Here is a 23082-nt window from a genome sequence, read left to right as displayed (position 1 = left end):
CCAGTTACTAAACCTTTCTGAGAAGAGCCACTTTCTGATGGCTAGAAATTATTTTAGCTCTAATAAATATCTAATCATTTTACCAATATTTTCTGTAAATATTAATCTTTCTGCAGATATTGGAATATTTGTCATCTGAATGATCAATATTAATTCAATCCAAACCTTCCTGACTAAATTCTGACTTTTAAAAAACTTTTTTCTTGGACAATTGATAATTCTAGAATGTTTCTTTCATTGAATGAAATTCTCTGGGTTCAGCTTGAATCGTTTCTATTTCCTGCATGTTTCGCTTCTGATCTGGAATGTACAAATTAAAATTTCAAGGTGATATTAGGTATGTAGTCAATATCAATTATGGAACACTCAGGGCAATTGTTGGAACTACACTAGTTTAAAACAAGTGGTTGACAATTTTTTTTTCTATTTTATCCAATGGAATAACTTGGTTTACAAGCAAACCACTTGATTGGATGTAATGAATTTAATGCAGTAGCTTGTTGGGACTGCAGATAATCCGGTAGGAATTGATATTTGATATATTAGGAAGCTACAAACAAAAGTGAGTATGGAGCTATCAGGGACTTCACACGATTTTCTATTTTAGTCATAAATCAGACTGCTATTTTCAGCAAGGGGCAAGTCTACTGTCTGCAGGATTAAAAAGAAAAGTATCATGACAATGTGAAAAGAATACTGTACTTAGAGTCTGAGACCTTGTTGGGTGGCAAAAGGCAAGTCATATAACCTCAGTAAGACTCAGTTTACAAATCTATAAAATAAAGATAGTTATATGTTCATCGTGAAGTTGTGGTGAGAAGTAAGTAAGATTAGTTTCTAACCAGCTAAGCAAATGCCTGATCATAGTAATCACTCAATCAATGTGGGCTTCCCCTCTCTTTCAGCATGGCAGGATTTAACAGCAAAGAGATTGAACATGGAGGTCTATTCTAATAGGAAATTAGACAACACTATATTGTGTCCTTTTCCCATGCATTTTCTACTATTTATTTCTTATTCTAGAACAAATACATGCTAATTCCATAAAAATTTAGAAATAGAGATGTGCCAAAAGAACTCCCTTAACTCCACACTGTCAGAGACAGCTACTGTAAGTATTAGTTTATATTGAAATCTCACTTATCGCCGTGTTTCCTCAGTACAGCAGTGCCCCCTTATCTGCTGTTTCGTTTTCTGTAGGTTCAGTTACCCATCGTTGACCGAGGTCTGAAAATGTTAAATAGAAAATTCCATAAGTAGGTAATTTACAAGTTTTAAATTTCTCGGTGTTCTGAGTGGCGTGATGAAATCTTGCACCATCCTGTTTCATCCCGCCGGGGAAGTGAATCATCCTTTTGTCCAGCACATCCACACTGTATACTCTACCTGCCCATTAGTCACTGAGTAGCCATCTCAGTTATCAGATCACTGTCATGGTATCACAGTGCTTGTGTTCAAGTAACCCTTATTTGAGTTAATAGTGGTCTCGACATGCAAGATTAGTGATGCTGGCAACTCTGATATACCAAAGAGAAGCCATAAAGTGCTTCCTTCAAGTGAAAAGATGAAAGTTCTTAATCTAATAAGGAAAGAAAAAAATCAAGTGCTGAGGTTGCTAAGATCTGCAATAACTTTTATTACAGTATATTGTTATAATTATTTTATTATTAGTTATTGCTGTTAATCTCTTACTGTGCCTAATTTATGAATCAAATTTTGTCAGAGGGATGTATGTATAGGAGAAAACATAGTATGTATAGAATTTGTGCTGTCTGCTGTTTTAGGCATCCACTGGGGGTCTTGAATTTATCCCCTGCAGATAAGAAGAGACTACTGTACTCCTCAGAATGCGCTGCACATAGTAGGTGTATCAATGTTTGAGGAATTGGACTTTTTACAAGAAGATATGAGAGTGGTTCTAAATCCTTTATGAATATTGGCTTAGACTGGAATCCAGCAGACTTTCTGGTCTACCTGCTATTTTTTCAATACTCAAGGACAGGTACCTGACCTATTAAGTTCCCAGATAGCTCTAGGAACCGACATTACCATATCTTTTTATAACAGGGTAAGTCTAAGAGCAGATGTTAATAAATGAAATCATTTTAAAACTCTGTTTTATTAGATTTTCATTGCATTTAAAAATTAAAGCTGGGTTTTTCTTTGCTTGGCTTTTCTTTTAACAGGAGTACAGCATAGCAGGAAAAACTGAATTAGGAAAGCCAGGAGCTGAGCTGTAGCACTTGCTCATTCATTCATTTATTTTCCTGCCTTGGCATCTAGGTGAGCCATGCAACTTCTGTCACCTTGTAGAAACAGGGGAAATGATGCCTGCCCTGCTTTCCTCTTACATGGTGATTGTAGAAATCAATTGTGATAGTGTATGTGATGATGTGTAAAAGTACTGTAAGCATTTTGTATTGATATGGTAATAATAGGAAAATTAGTGTGCGTAACATTAGCACAAATATTTCTGCTGGGCCATATATGAAAGCAATGAATAGCACTGACTTTATTCTCTGATTTTATTTGACAAAGCAGTTCATATCTAGGTCCTTAATCCTTGATGAGTGTATGGCGGTTGGGAGCTATACACAGAAATCCAAAATTCCGCAATTGCCTAGAACTTTTGTGGATAATCATGTCATCTCTTTACTACGTTCCAGTCTAGAAATTCAGAAAACAGAATTAGAAAAAAGAGGATTATATATTTTCTAGCTCTCATCCAACCCAGGAATAGAGGTCCATTTATATTACCATTTTCCCTCAGTTTTTATACTTAGATACAATATAATGATAATAACTATTATTCAAAGCATTAAATGAGCTACTTAGCATTTGGAAAAAAAATAACGTTAACACTAAATATTATAATCATGCATCCCTTAGACAAGTGGTAAGACTTCTGTGTCTCTGTGCAGAAAGAATATGTGTTTTGAAGTCAGAACAAACTGGTTTTGAAACATTGCTCCACTTTATCAGCTATGTGACTGTGAGGGTAAGTTATTATCCTCTCTAAATCTCAGCTTTGTGAGGATGAAATGAAATGGCATTTATAGTGTACCCAGGACAGTACTTGGCACATTTTAGGCGTTCTGTGTTAGTTCCCTTTTTCTTCTTATTACAAGAACAAAATTTTACTTATTTTGTTTACTTCTTTTACTTAAGTTTGCTTATTTTAACAGATATGAATGTTGATCCTTTAGAATAACATGAAAAATCTATTACGTTTATTTTTCCTAGGCATAGTGTAAAAATTCAAGCTTTTATCTACATAGATTGAGAGGCTAAGAATTATATTTTCAAAAAAGATGTTTTATTGGAAATTTATTCACCTTGCATAATGTACAGATATAAACTATGATTGGCTTAATGACTTCAATGTGAAACTAAAGCCACAGAGTGGGTAGGAGAAAGCAAAGAGGATATTTTAATGATCTTGGATTGGAAAAAGGCTTTCTTCGCATGATAGCAACTCAGGGATCATAAAAGAAAAATATGTCTCATTTGATTATGCTAAAATTTAAGACTTCTGTTTGGCAAAAATTAACCATAGAACAAAGGGTAAACTGTGGAAATTTATTTACAAGTCAGAAGCAATATCCTTAGGGAGCTTTGTAAAGAGCTCCTACAAGTCGGTAAGAAAAGATAAACAACTTAGTACAGAAAGCAAAGGTCACGAAAGAGCAAATGTGTAGGTAACTCACTCTTTCCACCTGAAAAACTTACCTTGTTGTTTTGGATCCAAGTATAGTGATGTGCCACATAACGATGTTTCTATCAATGATGGGCCACATATAGGACAGTGGTCCTATAAGATTATAATGGAGCTAAAACATTTCCATTGCCTAGTGACATCGTAGCCATAGTAAAGTTGTAGTGCAATGCATTACTCACATGTTTGTGGTGATGCTGGTGTAAACAACCCTACTGCTCTGTCAGTTGTATAAAAGTATAGCACATACAATTATGTCCAGTACATAATACTTGATAATGATAATAAATGACTGTTACTGGTTTATGCATTTACTATACTATACTTTTTATTGTTATTTTATAGTGTACTTTCTACTTATAAGGAAAAGGTTTACCGTAAAACAGTATGCCATGTTATACTGGCAGCAGCCTCATTCATCTCATGTTTACCGTGTCTTTTGATTGCATCTTTTTTTCTTGTACTTGATTTAATCTTGTGTTCTATTCATCATGGCCCCTAAGCATACAAAATCCATTGCTAATGTTGCCAGTTAAGAGGCCACATCAAGTGATTGACCTAGAAATGAAATTAAACACAATTGAGGACTACCAAGGTGGGAAATCAGTGATGGTTATTCCTTGCCATGTCCCATCCCACCATAGCTACAATCTTGAAGAACAAGAACAAGGTGATGGAAACTGTTAAAGGATCTGCTTCAGTGAAGGCAATGAGACTAACAAAAGTTTGAGAAGGGTCTTTGTCAGACATAGAGAAACTTATAATGACCTGGATTGAAGACCAGACACAAAACTGAATCCCTCTCATCACCATGACCATCATGACTAAAGCAAAAATGTTTGCAATCTTGAAAGAAAAGGCTAGATCCAACTATGATGTTGAATTTACTTCCAGCTCTGGATGGTTTAAATGATTCAAGAATCATTATTCATTACAGAAGATGAAAGTGAGTGGTGGTTCTTGAGGAATTGACCAATGAGGAGTTGTTGGAACTGGAACAGGAATGCATAGCTGAAGAAGAGGCAAGAGAAAAGGAAACTGCAGGAGAAGAAAAAGAAGAACCTCCAAGAAAATTCACAGTGAAGGGTTTAACAGAACATTTTGCAGATCTCAACAAACTCCTTAAAAAGTTTGAAAACATAGACTCCAACACCAAAGGTTTTCATTAATAGAGGGGAATGTTCATGGTGCATTATCTGCTTACAAGCAAATCTATGATGAAGAAAAGAGACGTGAATCAAGCAAACCACCATGAACACATTTCTGAAAAGAGTGACATCTCCTCAAGAAGAGCCTCAGGCACGGCGTTCAGGAAGTATTCCAGAAGAAGGCATTGTTATTATAGGAGATGGCAGCTTCATGCGTGCTGTTGCACCTGAAGACCTTACAGTAGGACAAGATGTGGAGGTGGAAGATGGTAACATCGATAATCCTGACCCAGTGTAGACCTAGGCTACTGTGTGTGTTTGTGTCTTAGTTTTTAATAAAAACATCTAAATAGTAAAAATAAAAAAATTGAAAAATAGAAAAAAGCTTATAGAATAAAGATCTAAAGAAAGAAATTATTTTTGTACAACTGTACAATATGTTTTAAGCTGTTATTACAAAAAGAGTCAAAAAGTTCTTAAAAATTTTATGGAGTAAAAATGCTACAGTAAGCCAAGGCTAATTTATAATTGAAGAAAGAAAAATATTGTTTTATAAATGTAAGGTAGCCTGAGTGTCCCGTGTTTGTAAAGCCTACAATAGTGTACAGTCCTAGGCCTTCCTTCACTCACCACTCACTCACTGACTCCCGCGGAGCAACTTCCAGTCCTGCAATCACCGTTCATGGTAACTACCCTCTACAGGGATACCATTTTTTTTACCTTTTATGCTGTATTTTTACTGTACCTTTTCTATGTTTAGATACGTTTAGATACACAAATACCATTGTGTTACAATTGCCTACAATATTCAGTCTAGTAACATTGTACAGGTTTGAGCCTAGGAGCAATAGGCTGTCCCATATAGCCTAGGTGTGTAGTAGGCTATACCATCTAGGTTTGTCTAAGTACACTCTATGATGTTTGCTAACAACAAAATCGCTTAACGACGCATTTCTCAGAATGCATCCTCATCGTTAAGCCATGCATGCCTGTCCTGAAGAGAAAGCATTAAACCATCTTTATATGTGAATGGGAAGATAGTGGTCCTATGCTGATCCAGTGGCATGGTGATCAGCTCTGTTTTGAATGAGTGAGTTTTCTTGATTGGCTGAGTGTACATGCCTGTAGGTTTCCTGAAAAATATTGTTTAAAAATTCTAGCTTTTTAAATGGTAATCTTTCTAAACATTCCTGTTTGCTTTATCTTCTTTGTCAGAACATTGGGGGGCACACATTTGACCCTTTCTTGATGTCTTAGTTCTTCAGTGAGAACATTGATTGTTGCATTTCGCTATAATGCAGTGCAATGACATTAGGAAGGGCTGTTTACCCTTATGATAGATAGCTTCAGATTGCTATGCATTTTGAATTCATGGGGAGATATTAATACCAGCAGCAAAAGACAATCAGATAAATTAAATTTACCCTTAAAAGTCCCCTAGGAAGCTTACACTGTGGAGATCAATGTATAATCAATCTCTCAATAATTCCAGAATAGCCCATTTTTCTTTAGCATTGGAAAGGATTGCTGTCTCTCTGATTGAGGCTCAGATAAGGTATTTGGTTCACAATATACCAGGTTCTAGGAAAAAATGTCTATATTTAAACTCTAGGGCACTTGCTTTGTGTTTATACTTTACATGAACGTGCTGATTACATCGTCATACCTATCCTATGAAACATACCCATTTTACTGGTGAGGAAATGGAGGCTTTGAAAGATTAAGTCCCTTGCCAACGAATCCATGGGAGCTAATATATGGGAGGGCCTGTGATTTGGATTTAGATTAATGCCATGCTACACCAAATTTCTTAGAATTGTATGCAAAATAAAAGTTAAAAGGCTCTGAGTGAGAGTCCAATAAACTTTTCACTGAATAAAATATGGAAGTTGTAAGTATGAGCTTTGGGAATAAATATGTACTAGCTGATCAGAGGCAGGACTGTCTTCTGTTTCTCTCAGCATCCTGCCTAAATGAGGTATTACTCTCTATAGCTGGAGAGGTGATAGCTAAAGTATGAAACCCCACAGTTGGTAAAGATATGTTTCTGATCATGTATGTAGCTTGCCACACTGTATTATGTAAAACATATTGTGACTGAGCGAAGAATTAAAATAATCTCATCTCCTGGGTATTTTGCATTTCACACCTCTATACTGTCATTGATCTGATGTGTCTTTCATCGTGGCTCAGAGTTAGGTAATAGGGTTGAGCGTACAAGGGATGGAAGATTTCCTGGGAGGGATGTCTATAATCAGCTGGTGAACTGAATACAACTGACTACGCAAGATGTAACTCCACCATATATACCCTACAGAAAACTCTGAGTGAGGGGAAACAAACCCACCACAGCATGTTTACCATTTATTCATGATTGCACATTTCTTGGCTTCAGTACTCTGGTACCAAAAATGGTGATAGGAATTGCAAGAGTTAAGGTGAGGATCTGAGAAACAAGGAATTTTATATAAATCTCTCTTGTAACGATTGTGATTAGATGGCTTCATGTTCTTTTGTACTTTCTAAGAAGAGATTAGCTAGAGAATCATTTCCCAAACCTTACCTCAAGCAATTAACTAAAATACTTGTCCAAATGTTTTAGATTTTTATGACATCTAAACTTTTTCCTCTTTTCTTTTTATTGCTCTCAGTGACAATTCCTTGCATTACTCTTAGGACGAGTCTCTTTGGTTTCTTTTCAGCCATTATTTCCCCTCCCTTCCTCTCCTCTTCTCTTCCCCTATCACATAGCTGCTCCCCAGGAAAACCCAGCTTAAACACATTTGTTAAATTATACATTTTATCTGCTTCACAGAGTCGGTTTTATTCTTTTTATTAAGCCTCCATTGCTACAGAAATTCCTCAATTTTTGATGTATGAGCTACCATGAATTACTCTAATTTTTTCAACTTTTTAGTTTGAAATTGCCCTAATTTTTTTGTTTTTTGAATGCCTCTGTATTGGCAGCTCCATGTTTTCTCCGACTCACTCTCGACCTTCCCCCTATGCCTGAGAGAATGCTGCTGCTGCTGGCCACACTTTGGAAACTCATGACTAAAACCACTCACAAACTTGGTGAATGTGGGCTCTCATATAACTGCTCCAGGTTTTAGTTTCTTATCTACAAAATGCAGATAATAATAATACATCATAGAGTTGACGTAAGGATTAAACAGGATGATACATATAAAGTTCTTGGCAAATTGTATGTTTTGTATTATATGTGTTAAAGAAATGTTAACTATTGTTATGATTGTCATTATCTCACTTCTCATAAGTCCTTTTGTATTTGAAATATAATCTGTACTTTGTAGTTCGTATTCACTTGATAATATACATCGTATACATATATTATCTTGATTTCAGTTTTCCCACCCATTCTGATTGTTCTTTACTTACATTTTTCTCTTCTAGATACTACTCTATTTTTTTTCTTTCATTATCACATACCTTGAAGGAGTATTCTGCATTATCCGCTCTGGGTTCAGAATTTGAGAAGCCCTCAGCTCTGAAAAGATTGTGGTGTCCCCATCCCCAATACTCACCCATATACAAATCAAAATAAAATTCTACTTTTTGAAGTAACTCAAAATACCACAATAACTATCTCTAGTTTACAGAGAAAAATATGATCTTTAAATGATGAAATTCAAGTAGATTTTTTATTTTATAAGCTTCTGAATCAATTCACTGTACTTGCACTTTTTACTTCTTTGGAGGGGCAACTGTGAGCTGTTATTAGTCTCTGTATTAAATAATTTAGCCTTGTAAGCCAGTTGTCATTTCTTTGAGACATACAATCACACACACATATACACACATACTACTATATGCATCTATCTATCTATCTTCATATATAGTCATGGTATTGTTCAAAGTACATAATGTCTGGAGGGAGATGATAAAGACAATTCTCGCATCTGCCATTTGCTAATAGGTTTTTGTGTAGGTTTCCCAACATCTATGAGTCTTTTCTGGTCTATGAAAATGGGGTCATGACAATATTTACTTCTCAGGGTTGCTGTGAAGATTAGAAAATATTAGGCAGGTGACACCATTTGAGAAGTTATTAAGCACTACATAACCTCAGTGAATTAAATTTAACTATGGCATACTTTCTTTATCTCATTAAACCATTTAGATGTGAGATCAATGTCAGCACTGAATAATTGTTACATACCTATCCCTTGCTGTTCAGCAATACATTCCTGGTTGCTTAGGGAGCACCCTGTTTCTTTCCCACCAAACCATGAGCACCAAGATGAAAGTCTTTTTTCAGGACAAGGGAGACGCCACAGGGCAGATGTGAAAAGTAATATCTACTTCGTAGACTTTTTGGGAGGTTTAAATGTGCTTATTTGTAAAGTGTTCACCACTCCGCCGAGTGCATGGGAAATGCTAAATAAATGGGTCTGTGCTGATTGTTATTGATAAACATCTTTGGAAGCAGGGTGTATTCTGATTTTTGGTCCAAGTCAAACCCAAGATTCAAGATTTGAAGTAAGTGAAGGTGAGAGTCAGACTGAGGTAAAGACAGCCAGAATTAACGTGGAGACAGGTATAGAATGTATGGAGAATAGCATCAATCCATATAATTTTCCTGGATGGTGATTCTGGACAGCCAAGCTTATTTTTAAAAATACTGCAATGTCTCATTGCCTCTTATGGAGAGTTGGTGATATAAATTAGAAGGGCTTTATTTTCCTGAGCGTCATGGGATTTCAGGTGCAATTTGGGCATAGTCCCTAAGACAGAGCTGACATTTTCAGCATTCTAAAGGGGAAAAGTATTTGTAGATCCTGAGAAAATTGGAGAGGAGAGAGAAAAGAGTCAATGAGCTTGGGCAGCATGAGGTAAAAGAGAAGAGGGAGAGAAATTCTCGTAGAAATTTGGAAAAGAAAAGAAATATCTAATGGAAGCCTTTAAAGGTTTTGGAGAGATGTGCAATTTAAATCTCTTCCTCCATCTTCCCTACAAAATCTTCAGTAAAATCTGCACTGCTCAGGAATGCTTTGGTATAGATGAATTCTTTAGAAGAACATGAGACACAGATGTAGCCCTAACAGAGAGAGCTGTGCATTTACGAAGATCTGGGCCACTCTCTGCCTTTCCTTGTCCCTTTTAGTCCGACATTATTGTTCTCAGAGGCTTATATTCTGCAGAACAGGCTTCTTCCTTCATAGCTTTTTTAATATCAAATTTGAAGTCACTGGCAAGTTAGGCTCTGATCCCTGGGATCCCCAGTTCTCCCTCAAAATGCCCTAAAACATGCATACTACTTTGATGTGAGGGTTTAGATGTATAGTTCAAGGGATGAAGAGGCACTACCACAGTAATCGTGGTAGTTTTAATAGTAATAATGGCTACTGACTGTAGAGAAAAGCGTAGTATAATGAAAAAAGATCCATTTAATTTTTGAGTTAAATCCAGTTGAACTCGAATCAAGGTTCTGTCAGTGTTTACAGTGTGAACTTAATCAGCACAGATGACTTCTCTAAAACTTAGATGTTTTCATTGATAAACTGTTTCCTCTTGGAGTTGGGAAAGACCCACAAAAGCAGACAACAGTGGTGGGAGGGTAACACGTTGAAAGAATCCCATAGAAATCAGCATGCATATTAAAGCTAAAGATTATCTTTTTTCTTAATTTTAATGAAGTAGTATTCCTCCTGGCTAAGTATTTTTCTAGAACATGATTAGTTCTACAATGTACCAAAAGGAAGATGCTCTTTGATAACTGTTTATTTATTTTTCTTTCATAAGAAAGTAATTGTAATAGTGAATGAAGCCTTCAGGTATTCTAATTTTTGTTTTACTTGTAAATAATCTGGTAAACTTACATAAGATTCAGATATTCATAGGAGTGGTATTGACTGCCTATGTAGGAAACTCAGTTTTGAAAAATTATTAAACTACAAGAGGATAAAAACTTACCAGTTTCTTTAGGGACAACCTTTTAGATACTGGTAAATTGAACATTTCCAAAACCAACTATATACATCACAAAATAACAATAGGGACATGCTACATTTGCAAATGTATTTTTATGTTAAAATTTTTATTATTCACTTGGCACTTCTACTTAACATATAGTTCAAGTACTAAGGGGAGGACTACTGAACCGTTTATCAGACAAAGAACATGAAATTACTGATTCTTTCCAGTCAGCTCCAAACTTCTGGTGCATTTGGAGCTAGGAAATGCCAGCGGGTTTGAAAAGGAAGTAATCACAGTCTCTTTGCCAATATTTTCTGTCTCAATGAACTAAGATTTATGGTTAAGCTTTTCATTTAGTTGTTACTGGGCAAAAATTTACCTTCTATAAATCTTGCTTACATAACAAACATGGTGGTACTTGAGAAATATAATGGATAATGATGATTATTTTGTAGAAATGTCTTTGAAGAAAATGGTCATTCCAGTATTTAAACATTTATGGAATAACTCAGGGGATTACAAGGAAGTCACTTTCAAGTTTCTCAATTCATAATTGTCGTTTAGCAGTGGGAATATCTTTAAAGTTTCTGTTCCCGTTAAAAGGGATAATCAAAGGCTAAACATAGCTAGAGATCGCCTGAGCAACCGATATACAATCATTTTGTAAATAAAAGAGAAATGAGAAGGCTTATACAATAAAGCATTATTTTTCTACGTAGAGTTGAAAAATTATTTTAACAGGGACCAGATGATAATTAATAGAATCCATTACTAAGATTGGATGGCCTGATCCAGTATTTTAACAAGCATGCTTATTCATCTTCAAAGCCAAGGGAAATGCTTTTGAAACTAGGTTAAAGGGAGAAGTGATTTTTCTTAGACTATTGTATGATCTAATATTGCTTGACTTCTATATTGTAGAGTAACAGACCACAACAAATGCATAGTGTGATTTGTTTACATGTCAAACAAACACATAAAGACTTTATTTCATTCTGTAGAATTGGAATAGTTGATCCCAGGGGTTTTTTAAAGACCTTTAATGATGACAGGTTTTCTGATTGTTTTCAGGTCTTACCTCAAGCAATTTTTGATGTATTAAAATTAGAATTATCATAAACATGATCAATTTTTTAATCAAGCAGAATCTTTGCTATAGCATTTTTTGAAATTAGTTTTATAATTTTGGTTTGTCAAGTATAAACTTTTATATTCTTATGAGGTAAGTGTGCTTGTATTGATATATAACCACTTCAAGAGTTAAGCTGCAATTGACTAGTTGACGTAAAATTACGTTTTGTGGACATTAAATTGAGCATCTAGGAATTTAAATTTTTCAGTTTTCTTTTCATATTTTTGAGCAAATGGATTTTTTTTATATCTTTAGTATTTTTGTAGGCCCTGAGTCTTGTGCCCATAGATAAACATATTTTAAGAAATCTCAGGTTATTTCCTTCTATCCCTCAATGTTTCACAATTGATTGCTTTCTACCTAATGTGTTTGTTCTTGCTGCCACCTAAGTGCTTATAAAGTACAGCCATATTTTTAGCTTTTTATCAAATTTGCAATAATTAGATGGCCTAAATAATTAGATAGATAGATTATTACATAATTAGTCATGATAGTTTGTACCTAATGAAAGCTATTAGAGAGTTAACCTACAGAATCAGTGCAATGCCTATCAAAATCCCAGCTGACGTTTTTGAAGAAATTGACTAGCTGATCCTAAAAGCTGATTTATATGGAAATGCAAGGAGGGCAGAAAAGCCAAAGCAAAGAAGAACCAAGTTGGAAGACTCACACTTCCCAGTTTCAAAACCTACTACTGAAGCTACAATAATCAAGACAATGTGGTACTGGCACAAGGAGAAACATAAATCAATGGAATAGAATTAAGAAGCAAGAAATAAACCCCAGAATTTTTTGTCAATTGATTTTTGACAAAGGGGCCAGTTCGATTTGATAGAAGAAAGAATAGTCTTTTCAACAAGTGGTGTTGGAACAACTGGATATCCATATGCATAAGAACGGATTTGGACTGCTACCTAGTATCATACACAAAAATGAACTCAAAGTAGATGATAGACAACGTAAAACTTAAAACTAAAAACCTCAGAAGAAAACAGGAATAGATCTCTGTTACCTTAGGTTAGGTGATGATTTCTTAGGAATGACATCAAGAGCATAAGTAATAAAAGAAAAGATTGATAAGTTGTACTTCATGAAAATTAAAGACTTTTCTGCTTCAAAGGATATCATCAATAAAGTGAAAAAACAAGCCACAAAATGGGAGAAAATATATTTACAAATCATATATCTGATAAGGTAGTTAAATCTGGGATATATAAAGAACTCTTACAATTTAGTAAGATAAACAACTAATTAAAAATTGGGCAAAGGATTTGAACAGGCAGTTCTCCAAAAAAGATATAGGAATGTCGAATAAACATATGAAAAGATGCTCAGTAGTGTTAGTCATTAGGGAAATGCAAATCAAACCACTGTGAGATACCACTTTACACCCACTGAATGGCTATAATAAAAAAAGAGAGACAATAACAATTGTTAGTGAAGATGTGAGAAATTAGAACTCTCGCACATTGCTGGTGGGATTATAAAAGTTACACCTACTCTGGAAAACAGTTTAACAGTTCCTCAAAAGGTTAAGCATAGAATAACCCCATGACTGATCAATTCCCATCCTAGATATCTACCCAAGGGAAATGGAAACATATATTCATGCAGAAACGTGTATACAAATGTTCATAGCAGTGTTATTCATAATAGCCAAAAAAGTGGAAACAACCCAATAACCACCAATTGATGAATGGGAAAACAAAATGTGGTATAATATGCAATGGAACATTGTTCTATAATAAAAAGGATTGAAGTACTGCTACATGCTACAACATTGATGAACTTCAAAAACAGTATGCTAAGAAAAAGAAGCCAGTCACAAAAGATTACATATTGTGTGATTCTGTTTATGTGAAATGCTCCAAATAAATTAATCTACAGAGACAGGAAGTATATTAGAAATTGCCTGTGGATGAGATAAGGGGTGGGGAAGGGAATGGGAGTGAGTGCTAATGGGTATGAAGTTTCTTTATGGAGTGATGAATATGGTCTAAAAGAAGATAATGGTGATGCTTTTACAATTCTGTAAATATACTAAAATCCAGTGAATTGTATACTTCAAACAAGTGAACTTTATGGTATTTAAGTTACATATATTAATAAAGCCATTTAAGAAATGAGGTAACCTCCAAAATACGGTAAATTAAGTGGCATATGATACTTCTTATAATAGTTATTTATGATAATTTTAACAGCTGTGCTTCATATTTTCCCCAGAAATAGTCTGAATATATCTAATTTCATGATCTCCATCTCTGCTTCTATATCTATTTTTATCTCTACCTCCTGCTATTTCTCTCTTATCTCTATCTCTGTCTATGTATAATTTAGTCTATAAAATTAAAACACTATAGTAAGATACGTTTTAAAATCTGGGTGATGTAGCTATGTCTTCCCATGACTTAGTATATCAGTTTAGGTTTAGTTTAATGTGCACTAAACTAATAAATTCTCATTCATGTTTTTCCTTGACGTTAGCAGACGCACTTGGCAATTATGGATCATAACTGATATTGAACAGCCTCAGATGAATTGTTGCTTTCTCAGTCTTGACATTTCTTATTAAAGTCTAAGAAAATTCTGATTAATTTAGGAGATAGGTTGAAAGATATTATAATTATTTTACCTGGGGGTAGAAAGCTTATGGAGAATCTCCTGGTATTTGAAGGATTGTGGTCAGTTTGTCTCCATCTACTCTGAAAAATTTTCTTAAAGACCAGCAAGAATAATTTTGTTAATATCTAAGGAAGAAATTCCTAAAAGCAAGGATTTCAAACACTGAAATGACTTACCAAATGTAAGTCTGGCATTTAAAAAAATTTCATCTATAGAAAAAAAGCAATTCACAAGAGCCACTGTGGGCATAGTGGTGAGAGGCAGAGGACTTCCCTAAATGAACCAATCAGGCACTTTTTTCCCCAGTAAATCTGTTCTTGATTGGGAAAGTTCAGTGTGGACTAAATCTTTAAATTAGTTTGGTGTGTTTCACATCAGTCATTTCATGACTAAGAACAAGTTCTAGAAAAATGGATCAGTTGAATTGACAGCCTAGGCTAGCTTCGAACCAAATTAGGAAGTTGATACAGTTGTTCTTCGATATTCTCTTTGTTTTCCTTCTTCTTCCATGAATTGCGTCTCTTCCTGGTAGGCAGCATGCTGTAGTAGAAAAGCATTGAACCTGAAAATGAAATCCAGTGTCCCACATACAAGTTGTTCATCTGGTCCTAGTTGCTGAACCTGTCTGAGTCTCTGTTTCTTCATATTCAAGAGGACATCAGTCCTACTTTATGGAGCTGATATGAGCATTAAATGTCACAATGTCATAATGTACTAGAAACAGAAGAAATGTTTCCTTTCCCTTCCTCTCAAAGTCTCTCTTGTCACAAAAGAAAGCAGTACATGTAAACCATTCTAAGATGTTCTCATCTTAATAAATTACTCTTTTTCAGGAATATTTGAGTTTAGAAATAGGCTGTGTAGAATTTTAAATAACATGTCAGAGATGAGGAAGGCAGACATTTGAGGGCACAGGGAACATACTTAAGTTTCCTTAAATAATATTATGGAGGTGTTCATGTACACTAATTGCGCATGATTCTGGTTAACTTGTTCCTGGTCTTGTACAAGTTATCAGCTAGTTGGCCAAGGATATTTGGCCCGATGACTTTGATGTAATGACCACTTACATGACATTTAAAAATGATGACATACAATGAAATATTATTCAGCCTTAAAAAGGAATGAAATTCTGACACATGCTACAACATGGAAGAACCTTGAAAATATCATGCTAAGTGACACAATTCACACACAAAAGGACAAATATGGTATGATTCCACTTATGTGAGATGCCTGAAATAGTCAAATTCATAGAGACAGAAAGTAGAGTAGTAGTTGTCAGCAGCTGGATTGAAGGGGCAATGGGGAGTTATTGTGTAATGAGCGTAGAGTTTCAGTTTGGGATGATGAAAAAGTTCTGGGCATGAATAGTGGTGATGGTTGCATAACAGTGTGAATGTACTTAATGTCACCCAATTGTACACTTAAAAATGGTTAAAATATTAAATGTTGTATTATGTATATATATACACCACAATAACAAAAGTAAACTGCTAAATACAAAATAAATGATATGATGTAAAGACTGAAAAGTATACAGACTCAAGAGCATGAGAAGATAAGCCACAGACTGGGAGAAAATATTTGCAAAGATGTATTTGATAAAAAACTGTTATCCAAAATATTCAAATAACTCTAAAAACTCAACAATAAGAAAATGAACAAATTGATTAAAAAATGGTCCAAAGATCTTAAAAGACACTTCACCAAAGAAGATATACAGATGGCAAATAGCATATGAAAAGATGCTTCACACCATATGTCATTAGGCACATGCAAATTAAAACAAAAATGAGATATCATTACACACCTATTAGAATGGTCAAAATCCAGAACTCTGACACCAAATGCTGGCAAGGATGTGGAGCAACAAAAACTGTCGTTCGTTGCTGGTGAGTAAGCAAAATGGTACAGACACTAGGAAAGACCATTTGACTATTTCTTACAAAACTAAACATACTTTTACCATATGATCCAGCAATCATGCTCCTTGGTATTTACCCGAAGGAGCTGAAAACTTATATCCACACAAAAACCTGCACATGGATGTTTATAGTAGCTTTATTCATAACTGCCAAAACTTGGAAGAAATCAAAATGGCCTTCCGTAGGTGAATGGATAAATTGTGTACATACAGACAATGGGATATTATACAGAATTGAAAAAGAATGAGTTATTAAACCATGAAAAGACATGGAGGAAACTTAAAGGCATAGTGAAAATACAAAGTGAAAAAAGCCAATCTGAAAAGACTACATACTATATGAATCCAACTATGTGGCATTCTCTAAAAGGCAAAACTGTAGAGACAGCGAAAAGATTAGTCATTGCCAAGGGCTGAGGAGAGGGAGGGATGAATGGGTGGAGCACAGAAGATTTTTAGGGTAGTGAAACTATTTTCTATGGTATTGTAATGGTTGATACTTATTATCATACGTTTGTCAAAACCCGTAGAATGTACCGGGGTGAAATACTGATACAAATGGAAGAAGATAGTATATACTCTTTTGTATCTGGATTCTTTCACTAACCTGTTTTGTTTGTAAGAGTCATCCATATTGTTGCCTGTAGTTGTAGATTGTTCATTGTCATGTATTATTTCACAGTGTGAATGTCGTATAATTTATTTATCCATTCCACTGTTAATGAGTATTTGAGGATTATCCTGTTTTGGGAAATTATGAAGTGTGTTTCTATCAGTATTGTAGTGCATTTTTTTTTTTTTTTTGGTGAATGTATGGATACATTTCTGTTGAGTTTATATCTGGGGGTAGAATTGCTAAGCAATAGGGTACCCACATATTCAGCTTTAGCTGATACTGTCAAGCAGTTTTCCAAAGTGGTTGTACCAGTGTACACACCACCAGCAATGCATGTGGGTTCTGATTGCTCTGCATTCTCACTAGCCTCACTGCTTTTGTCATCTGTCTGTCTTTCATTTTAGCTATTCTGATGGGAACATGTAGCCATATCAAATTACATGATTTTTGAAATGGCTTCTCAATTGCCTCTATTATATATATCCAGATGTCTCTGCTTTTGGTTAGGTTGATGCTCAGATGAAAAAAAACCCGAAAAACTCTCTTTATTCTTTTACCTTATATTTAAATTCTTATTTCACATCATTTATTCATAAGTAAAACTGGATTTTTGCTCTGGTTCCACTTTTGTTTTCCTGGCAAACACTTCAAAAGGCAACTGGTAGTGTGAAGATTCCAATGTCCTGGTTTGAATAAATTAACAGTTGTCTTTGCAGAATGAAAAATCTAGATTAAGGCTTTTGAAATATTTTGACAACTGTTTTACTGATGTAAGTAATTTGGACAGCCTGTTTTTATGGAGAAGGAAAATCAAAATAGTTTGAAATCTCAAAAGGGTAAAATTACTGATATTGACTGGTAAAAGTTAATTATTTATCTAATAGTATCCAGGATATGTAAAAAAATTGGGCCCTATCAACTAGCAGCTAAATGGGAATGACATTAAATCTTACTAATTCAGATTAATTGAGAGACAGTGATATAAGTATTAAAGTTGAGTTCTATAAAAAATTTAGTTTTACATCTTCCAAGAATATACTATGCAATTGGTAACTAAAGTGTTTGTTAGACATCATTTAAGAATTTACTAAATTCCTAAAAAGTGAATGGATAAGGATTCATAATACATTAATTGTTTAAAGATTGATAACAATAAGGTACCCAATATAATTTATTTTTTCTTGTCTGTTAAACGTAAACTTTGTAGTACCATGTATTTTAGCAATTTGATTAATACACTCTTTCTCCTTTCTTTAAGGCTTTCTCTGATCTATCACAAATTCAAAGTGAGTAGATTATGAACTAACTAATAAAATGTTTTTGTAACACTTTGATCTTCAGAGATTCCCAGGATTAAAAGTACATGCATCCAAACAAAACAATTCTTTGCATATCAAATTATTTATATAGGTCTATAAGATGTGCATATAAGTTTCTACAAATCAATGAGCCATCATTACACATTGCTGTAACTGCCAAACAGCATTATACGATTAATAATGTGTTTTTAGATACTCAACTGTGTTACAAAACCCATTAACATTTCCGTTGGTCTTGTTGAGTCTATTATCAGGTGTCATTTAAGGGACAATCAGTTTAAAGGTTGAAGATGCATTTTTGTGTTCACACTAGAATTCAACCCCAGGGCCACACCACTCTAGGATGGCTGAATCTCTCTGATTCTCAAACAAGAACCATCATGAGTCTTCTTATTTAGCTATCCTTGAGGGGCATTTTAATTAGATGGATTCGTCCGTATCCCAGGGTTAGTGGGAGTTTGCCAAAGGAATATAATACTTAGTTGATACTTCAAAAGGCTTGTGTGCCAGTTGAAAAGTTATACTTTATAGTTTTCAAATGAGCAAGTAGAGTTCCAAGGTTTCCTGCCATTTTATTCACCACCCAGAAGTGTTCTTCAGTTGCTATTTTTATTTGTTATAGTAAGGTCATTCCTGTCATTCTTTATTGTGAGTTTTTGGAAATTCTATTCCTAACATGATTTTAGGAGACATTCACTTTATGTTTTATTTAACTCTGTTAATTTTCTGACTTCACTACATCATCCATTGGCTTACATTAAACATGGATATCACCATTTCTCTTCCTGGCAGAAATGGTATGCTAGAATATAATCTTCACAGGGTTAGGGACTTTTATCTATTTTGTTTACTGCTATATCCCCAGTGTCTTGAATAATGTTGGACATAAGGTAGATCTCAGTAAAACTTGTTGAATGAATGAATGGTAAATGGCAATTTGAACTTCATGCGAATAGTAGCAATTAAAAAAATGTAGAATTGAAATAGTAGTTTAAATCCAGTTTTTAAGATATCATTGGTAAAGGAATACGTTTGTTTTGCTTAAAATTTCCAGATGATCACAGAAGGTCAACCTCATGAACTCCTCTTCTCTTTTGTTCCAAGAAGTTGCCTCATCCTCAAGCTGAGAGCCTACTTTTCTTATTTCTTTTACTGCTGAACTTTTTGAAAGAGCAAACTCTGCTTCCTCGCTTATGGGTCAGTCTCCTTACCTACTCTTCCCATTGCAGTCTGGTTTCTCTTCTACCATTTTCCTTGAGTCCCTCCCAATAATGTCACCAAAGGTCTCCCAGTTATCAGATCCAGTCGTCTCTTCCTAGTCTTTCATTCACTCAACTCTTCCAGAGGATTGATCCTCTTAGCCTCCTCCTTTGTGTGAAACTCTTTCCTTGGCTTCTCTTTTTCCCTTTCTCCTATCTTTTCCCAAATTAATTATTAAATATTAATAGATTAATTATTAATTGCTTATTTATGGGCCCCCTTTCTGACTTTCTGCTTACAATTGTAGGGAGAATTGGTCTTCCTCAGCCCCACTTCTCTTCTTACTATATATCTTTCCGTCTCTGACCCCGTTCTTTCCCTTGACTGCAACCCTTCTCTCCATGCTACTGACTTCCTAGTCTATATCACCGACTCTGACCTCACCCTTGAGTCCCATGCCTTTATGCCCAAAAGCTTTCTAAATTTCTCTATCTGTATGTCCCTTAGATTGGACATGTTCAAATTCAACCTATTTAGAATTTAATTCAATGCCAATTCTTAAAATTTGTACCATCTCCTGTCTTACCTATTTCAGGTAATAACATTACCTTCTTCTCAGATACTCAAGCAGAATGAGTAATGTTTATTCTTGACTTCTTTCCCTTCACATACAGCCAGCCACTGGATCCTATAATTTCTAAAATAAAGTTGATTTCCACATTCATGGTAGCTATCTTCTATAAAATCACTTTGAACAATAAATTAGTGAACACTGAAGCATTGCTCCTAGACGAAATACAGGGTTATTTTCCTGTGAGCCTCTGGTCACAACATTTTTGTCAACTGATAATGCAATAAATAATGTTTTTATTTAAAGACATCTTAATTAAGATATATTGTTGATTCATTAACATTAATTCATGGCCAACAAACACCACTATATAACTTATGCCTGAATGAAGTTATCTAACACACGAATTTAGCACTTAAGATCAACTGTACATCTGAATCAGACTCTTTCATCTCCATTCCTTGTTTCAGATGCTCATCATTTCTTTCCTGGGTCATTATAATCTTTGCCTAATTATTATCATTGACTCAAGTCTCTCTTTAATTCCTCCTACTTCTGCTTTTTAGAACTCATCATTGATCTTGTCACATTTCAGTGTAAAAACTTTCACTGTTAACTACATTGGTGAAGGAATTTAAATATATCAGCATGGCATATAGATTAGCCACAACTTGCTTTTCCAGTCCCATCTTTCATACTCATACATACTACTTTCTTTTTGAGCATAACTTTCCAGTGTTCAACAAAAACTATATTGCTTTTTCATACCTCTAAGCTTTTTAATATTTTTCATACACTGAGTAATAACCTCATCCCTCTTCATTGCTGAATAAAGATGGGCCTCAGATGTCATCTCCTTTGAGTAGCCATTTGGCTCTTTGTCAGGCGGGCAGTTATCCTCTCACCTTCCTTCCATAGGTTATTGTAAGATACTTGGACTCTATTATTTTCTTAGGCCTTCCCACTCACCGTGCCCTCCTTAACAGTGGGAGCTATATCTTGTTCATGTAATTCCTTTTTCACCACTCATATCCAATTAGTTATTAAGTTTCATGAATTCTGCTTTTAAAATATCTGATATTACCAGGCTTAGCATCTGACCTCTATTAGCCTAACCATAGATGTTTGCTGAGTAAGTGGATGAATGAATAAATAAACAATTGAACTTTGGTCAATTTATGAGAGATTTTTGATTGCACATATACTTTTATTAACGGTTCATAAGATATCATAAAATGATAGTCCATAACTCTATATGTATTAAAATTAAATCAACTAGGGTATATAAGCATTTGCTGGCATTTATTCCTAGCATAATCTCTTTTGTGATTATATCACGTTTCCTGTGAAATGGAAACAAGATGACAGCCATTTTGAAATTCACTCAGCTGGTGCCACTTGTATTTAGTTGGTGTGGGTCAATTACCAATGATCTTTTTGCTAACAGGATTGTTTAAGGAAACAATGAGAGAAGAAATGTGTTAAGACTATGAAGAATATCGAGTTACACACATTATTTTATAGTTAGTTTCTCTGGGGGAAAATCATAAGACAGAAAATGATAATATCAAGAACAGTTCAGTGATATAGTTTGTAAGTGATAGCATGAAAAACTTGACTTTATTTATTTTTCCTTGCTAAGTAATAACATTTGAAATCATGGCTGTCTTTTGCTATGATCCATCTTTACATTCTAGAAAAGTCATTTATATGCTGATGAATTTAATACCTTTTGCCCTCATTTTTCGATGAATATCATTGGGTTACTTGGATGTTAGTAAGAAAAATTAAATTTCTGAAATGCTTCATTCAGGAATAGAAATTGAGTGTTTTATTATATTTCTCTCTAAAGAATGAAAAACTAGAAAGGATGCATTTTTATCTATGGAAATCTTGTCTTTTATATCTAAAATGTGTTTTATTATTGCTTGGAAGCTATAATAAAGCTTTTCTCTCTCCCTGTGTTCATAAATGCTTGTGTGTATGTTTCTGTAACAAGATAAACACCCCACAAGGCTTATGCATGTATGAGTATCTATTAATTTCCTTGCCTTTCTGGGATTGGGATTCACAATCAAGTACTGAAGGAGAAGTGGAACTGTGCAGCATAATGGAAAAAGTATTTGATCTTGACTTTGGCTCTAGTGTTACCTCTGCCTTTACCAATAAAATTGTGTTGCTTGGAGCAAGTCGCTTAGTGTCTTTGGACTTTATTTTTCTTACCTGTATAAATGATTCAGTTGGACAACATAGTTTCTAGGATCATTTTAGTTTTAGAATTTTTTGATGAAAGATGAAAATTCAGTTACTACAGGGATGTTGACAGAAAGATTTATTCCAAGCATGGAGCAGTCATTTAACACATTGAGTGCATATTTGTTGAATGAAGGAATCCTGTGTGATGGCTAATTTTATGTGTCAACTTGACTGGGTCATAGAGTGCCCAGATATTTGGCCAACCATTATTCTGAGTGTCTCTGTGAGGGAGTTTCTGGATGAGATTAACATTTGAATTGGTAGACTGAGTAAAGCAGATTGTGTCTCTAAGGTGGGTGGACCTCATCCAATAAGTTGAAGACCTGAGTGGAATAAAAAGGCTGAGTAAGGGGGAACTCCTCCTGGCTGGCTGCTTGAGCTGGACATTGGTCTTTTCTGGCCTGAAACGTCAGCTCTTCTTGGGTCTCAAGCCAGCTGACATTTGGACTGGAGCTTATGCCATTGGCTTTCCTGGTTCTCAGGCCTTTGGACTTAGCCTGGAATTGCGCATTGGCTCCCCTGGGTCTCTGGATTGCCCACTGCAGAGCTTGGACCTTCTCAGCTCCCATGATCATGTGAGCTAATTCCTTCTATCTATCTATCTATCTATCTATCTATCTATCTATCTATCTATCTATC

At 34.8% G+C, this 23082-nt stretch overlaps 1 protein-coding gene across 3 annotated transcripts in view; it reads left to right on the top strand.

Moving 5' to 3' along the window:
- DIO2 (iodothyronine deiodinase 2) overlaps positions 1-23082 on the top strand; it is a 209708-nt gene that overhangs the window by 127883 nt on the left and 58743 nt on the right. For all 3 annotated transcript variants that reach the window (XM_046647433.1, XM_046647434.1, XM_046647435.1), the window contains exon 3: positions 18356-18383. In XM_046647433.1, the coding sequence (XP_046503389.1) occupies positions 18356-18383 (28 nt within the window). The remainder of the gene's footprint in view (positions 1-18355; positions 18384-23082) is intronic.

This window comes from Equus quagga, chromosome 20 (genome assembly GCF_021613505.1).
Source record: "Equus quagga isolate Etosha38 chromosome 20, UCLA_HA_Equagga_1.0, whole genome shotgun sequence".
NCBI lineage: Eukaryota > Metazoa > Chordata > Mammalia > Perissodactyla > Equidae > Equus > Equus quagga.
Note: the sequence above shows the minus strand (reverse complement) of the source record. Positions and strands in the feature narration are given on the sequence as shown.